Raw genomic sequence first — 5,654 nt, forward strand, 5'->3', positions numbered from 1 at the left:
ATTAGCTATCAGCTTAGTGTAATACCGGGGTTCAGCCCCGCTATGAAGGCTAACCGAGATTTTGTAAATCTTAAAAAGTTTTAAATATTCCCTAACATTGATTTAGATTATTCCACACAAGGTGGCAAAGACTCTTATTTATATGAAATTCTTTCACTCTGTCTAAAGTAAAATAGCTCCTGTTTTTGTTTTGAAGGTTTCATAAAGACCATGTGAGGAAGAAGTGGGGAATGTCTTTAAGGAGAGACGGATTCACTGCACTGATGAATCTCAGCTGCTGAATCTCTCTTAAGCTCCTCCTCAGCTGGAAAACATGAATAAAACCTATATAGATATTATGTATATACGCATGTCCATATAAATATGTGTAGTTTAGTGCATATTATTCAGCATTAATAATTATTTAAGCATCTTTATTTCTCTCTGATTGTATTATTTTGTGTTTGTATATTTATATGAATATGTATTGATATTACTAAATAACATATTTAAAAATTATGACTGGTTGTGTGCTTTGTAAAATAATCATAATACAGAAATATCAACACATTCTATTCTGACTCTATTCTGTTTTCCCCACTAAGAATAGTTAAATATGCTCAACCTTATATCAGTCATTCAAAAATACTTTAAAAATCATTTCCTTGTAAATCTTGCTAACATTTTAATAAGGTCTACAGAAAAATTGGTGAATATCTGTTTAGTATTTAGCGAGTTATGATTGATAAATGCGCTGATACGTCATTGAGTCTGTTAAACATAAAGCTGAGTGGAACGGTCGACCGCTCCAAGATGGCCGCCTTAAATCTCTTCAGTAACAATAGGCAAGAGCGGTCCATGAGGCGTTTATTTATAGTCTATGGGGAAAAAGGGCACAATGACGTATGGGCAAAGGTGCATTCATGGGCCCAATATGGGTGGGAATTTACAGTTTTTTTATGTTTACGCTGTTTTCAACTAATACACCAAACAGTTACATAAATAAAAGAAGTTCAATGTCCAAAAAACTTGAAAATTGCTTTTATAGTTTATTTTTTCCAGTTTGACAAGCAAATAACAAAGATCAAACTTTTCATTAGTGATGTGTTGAGTAATGAAGCGGGTAAGACAGAGAACTCACCTAAACCTGAGCAGTTAAAGTTTTTATTTTTTAGTAATAAATCGTTGTCCCTGGTGACATAGCGAGTAACAAGCCAATCACAACCCTCTTTTCTTTTTGTTTCAAGTTTCTTTTGGATCTAGCCATTGTTTCATACAACCAGATTAATCAGAATTTATGTATCAGAATCACAAACATTTTAAACTTGTTTATTCCTTGTAAAGCTTCGTGTTGTTTTCACGTTGCCTATTTGGGGCCTGCCATGCAAAGCAATGGCAGGAACCTATTACTATTCTCCCAATTCTTTATTTTTCATCCGTAACCGTTAATGCGGCTCATACCGCTGCGTGCACACCTACAAATGAGGTATCAAAACGTGCAGAAAATTCACGCCATTGGAGCTATTACTTTTGGTGGGATTCGGGGTTAACATGGCGACATAATTCGCAAAAAGCTACGAAAAAAACCCCCTTATAAGTCAATGGGAAAAATCCTTCAAATACCCTATTTTTGAGGATTTTCTGTGTCGTCACGAATTCACGTAGAAATGCCATTCAAATTTCATTTTGTAGATACGTCTGTGATCTCTTCGAAAGTGAAGACGGCTCGTCGATACCAATTACGGTTTGTCCACAATTTGTCTCTAAGCGACCCAAAGTTTTTCATTTTTCCTAAAATTAGAGTGAGAGTCAGGGCCTTTAGATCTCCGCTAGAGTGAGAAATGAAGAGAATTTTTCACCCCAAAATAATTTTGAAATCACCATCACGCCCACAAATATCGCACGATTGGTATCAAAATCGGTCCTGACATTGATACGCATGTCTGCTCCGATAAAATGTTTTCGAAATTTATCTAGACCGTACGGTTTTCTGTCACGGTGCTTCAGAGCAAAGTCATTTCGACAGGATTTTCTCAGGCTGTCTGAGGCTCTCTCCCATATATTTGAATAGAATTTCAGATCTGGGCACAACATTTCTTTCTCTCATCACTGTAAATGCTCTGAGTGAGGTAGAGATATGAATCTCAGGACTATCGCAGAAGACACATTGCCCTCTCATACGCTTCAAACGGTTTTTGAATATGTATTACGGTTCCCGAATGGAAAGGAGTTGTTTTCAATGCTTTTTTTCAGTAAAACTGGCTGCCTCAAAGAGAGTATTCTCTGCCCCAGCCTCTCTCACTAACAGTTCACACTTTGCTGAGAAAATTATTTACCATAGCAACGGAACTCAAGAGGCTATTGGCTGCTGATTAGGACTACAAATACGCATCACTGTAGTTCTAACTATAGTGGAACACTCAGTTGAAACAGATCAGGACTGAACTGGCCTTTAGAACTACTTGCTGCTATGGGCTGTATATAACTGATTTAACTCAGTAACTGTTACACATGGGATTAGTTCAAAACTTTAAAATGAAGCATAATAATAATTTCAAAATAAAAGCCTTGAATATTTTTAAATCAGGTAATTGCTCTGTTGAGCATTATATAACTGATTTAACCCAATGACTGTTATACATGGGATTAGTTTGGCCCTTTGAAATGAAGTTTAACAAAAATTGCAAAATAAAAGCCTTGACAAATTTTAAATCATACTGAATGGTGCACGTCCACCTTACTTAACGTTCTTGTGATTCTCCACATGCTATTGATTACATTGCAGAGTTCTTTAGCATCGATGCTAATTTCTAGCATGATAACGCCGGGCCCATACCGACGGACACGCTTTGGCAGGCCCCAGTTAAATTCCTTCAGAAATTTTCTAGTTTACATATATTGTCCAGTTGATGTCACAGTAGAGCAAATGAAGCACCGCGGTGCATCGGCTCATGAGTCGAATGATTGGATGGAGTTCCTCAGGGCTTTTAAAAATGTGGACTAAAATGAAATTTGAATATAATTTATAGTATTTGTTTAAAATCCGTTCATTTGAGAATTCTCCAAATGTCAGCTGGATATGTCGATTCATCTATATCTCTGTCTACGCTCTTGAATTTTCAAATGGATTTTTGTTAATTTCTGCCTTAAACGATTTACTTCAGTAAAGTTAACAATTACTCTTTTGCTCTATTTTCTTGTCCAGATTCCCTGAAGTGTAACGTTTATAACCAGGAGAGGAGATCCACTCTGGACCAGGAGGAGTTAGAACCTGTGCAGGTGAAACAAGAACAGGAAGAGCCTGAAGATCATCAGATAAAAGAAGAGCAGGAGGATCTGAAACACCAGCAGATAAAAGTGGAAGAGAAAGAAGTTTACTGCAGTCAGGCTGAAGAACAGATTGAATTAAAACAGGAGACTGATACCTGCATGTTGGTTCCTGTTGATGAGCAAACAGACCACACTGAATCAGAACCAAACAGGAACCAAGTCATCTTCCAGGAAGCTAAGAACCAAAATCAGGAAAGAAGAAAACCTTTCTCATGTGTCATCTGTAAAAAGCGTTTGACTTTCAAATCTGTTTTTGATGTTCATATGAGAACTCATACGGGTGAAAAGCCGTTTTCATGTGTGACCTGTGGAAAAAGTTTTAGTGAAAAAGGTCATTTAACTCAGCACATGATGATTCACACTGGTGAAAAGCCTTTTTCATGTGTGAACTGTGGAAAAAGTTTTAGTCAAAAATGTAATTTAACTCAGCACATGAAGATTCACACAGGTGAAAAGCCGTTTTCATGTGTGAACTGTGGAAAAAGTTTTAGTCGAAAACAGGATTTAACTCAGCACATGATTATTCACACTGGTGAAAAGCCGTTTTCATGTGTGAATTGTGGAAAAGCTTTTAGTCACAAACAGCATTTAACTCAGCACATGATGATTCACACTGGTGAAAAGCCGTTTTCATGTGTGAAGTGTCGAAAAAGTTTTAGTCAAAAACAGGATTTAATTCAGCACATGATGATTCACACTGGTGAAAAGCCGTTTTCATGTGTGAAATGTGGAAAAAGTTTTAGTCGAAAACAGGATTTAACTCGGCACATGATGATTCACACCGGTGAAAAGCCATTTTCATGTGTGAATTGTGGAAAAAGTTTTAGTCAAAAACGGCATTTAACTCCGCACATGATGATTCACACAGGTGAAAAGCCATTTTCATGTGTGAATTGTGGAAAAGGTTTTAGTCAAAAACAGGTTTTAACTCGGCACATGATGATTCACACTGGTGAAAAGCCGTTTTCATGTGTGAACTGTGGAAAAGGTTTTAGTCGAAAACAGAATTTAACTCATCACATGAGGATTCACACAGGTGAAAAGCAGTAGAAGTATTTTCCATACATGTCCTATATTGAGGTTCACTAAAGAACTGATTTGGTTTAAAACTAGAATGAAAGACTGGAGGGGTTTCATGTCTATAAAGCTGAAAGTTGTTGTATTTGTTAAATGTGTTCATTTGGATACTTAGAGATGTGCAACCATGACACATTTTCCTTCAGAGATGCTTTCTTGTTCTTTTTGGTATATTCTGTATCAAAAAACAACAATGATAAACTGTATGTTATTGTATTAAAATACTGTTTATGTCAAACTGCATGTTGTGTGTGTACAACGTGAAGAGCAGAGGGCTCAGCACACAGCCCTGAGGAGTGCCAGTACTGATGCTGATAGATGAAGAGGCTTGGGGGCCCACTGACTATTTCATGCATTAACAGAGTTTGACCGGACATGGACTCCCTTCCAGAACATTCTCACATGATTGGACTTGAGGGATTGATTTGTGTTATTCTGTACAATAGAGAGTTTGTGGGGTTTATTTTTGTAGTTTTTGAAATCAACAATAGAATGTACAGAATTGAGTGTTTTCAAAACATCTGCAAAAAAAGTATTTGTGATATTTTTGTCTTTAAAGTAAAATGAGATTTCTTTCAACTTATTGTAACCAGTTTTACTCTACCTAATTAAAATCTTTTCAAATGAAAGAAAACGCATTTGTACTTTAAAGAAAATGCAAGATTCACCACAAACTAATTTTCATGCATTGATTGCACAAAGTACATGTGATTATTTTTAATATTTTGCTTTTTTTATCTAGTTTTAGCTGTAATATTTTGCTCTTTTTTGCTGCATGCATTTATGTTGAAACAATTTTTATGTGTATTTATATATGTATTTTAGAAAGAAGTTAAAGTGTAACATTTCATTGAAGATTAAAAGTTTTGAGTTTTCCTTTAGTGTATGTTGTTCCTCATACTTGAACCCAGTAGATGGTGGTACTACAGCTAAACTGGTTGTAGCCACTGTGGTTCCTGTAACTGATGGGTTGCCGGTTCAAACTCCCCACATCCATCTCAGTTGTTGAGTCCTTGAGCAAGGCACCAAACCTGCCTTGCCTGCTGTTAGTCAAAGGTCCGATGGCGCCGATTGTGTAGCAGCTTCTATCAGTCTGCCCTGCTCAAAAAGACAACCATACACAAGTTATTTCAAAAAGATGCATTACAGAAACTACTGCCGATCGATTTATTCAGGCTGTTCCTTCAACTGCTATACACTCCTGTACTTCTCTGAGTGATTTAACAGACAAGTTTATTTTTACAATTCAGAAGGTTATTGACACCATT

At 36.4% G+C, this 5,654-nt stretch overlaps 1 protein-coding gene across 1 annotated transcript; it reads left to right on the forward strand.

The window, feature by feature from the left end:
* Positions 1–3,573: 3,573 nt before the first annotated feature.
* On the forward strand, positions 3,574–4,434 carry LOC116730979 (gastrula zinc finger protein XlCGF57.1-like; the record flags this gene model as incomplete). Its single annotated transcript, XM_032580554.1, has 1 exon — positions 3,574–4,434. A coding segment is annotated over one exon (786 nt), but the record flags the coding sequence as incomplete, so codon positions are not given.
* Positions 4,435–5,654: the final 1,220 nt, after the last annotated feature.

The sequence above is a fragment of the Xiphophorus hellerii genome, chromosome 13, assembly GCF_003331165.1.
Source record: "Xiphophorus hellerii strain 12219 chromosome 13, Xiphophorus_hellerii-4.1, whole genome shotgun sequence".
Lineage (NCBI taxonomy): Eukaryota > Metazoa > Chordata > Actinopteri > Cyprinodontiformes > Poeciliidae > Xiphophorus > Xiphophorus hellerii.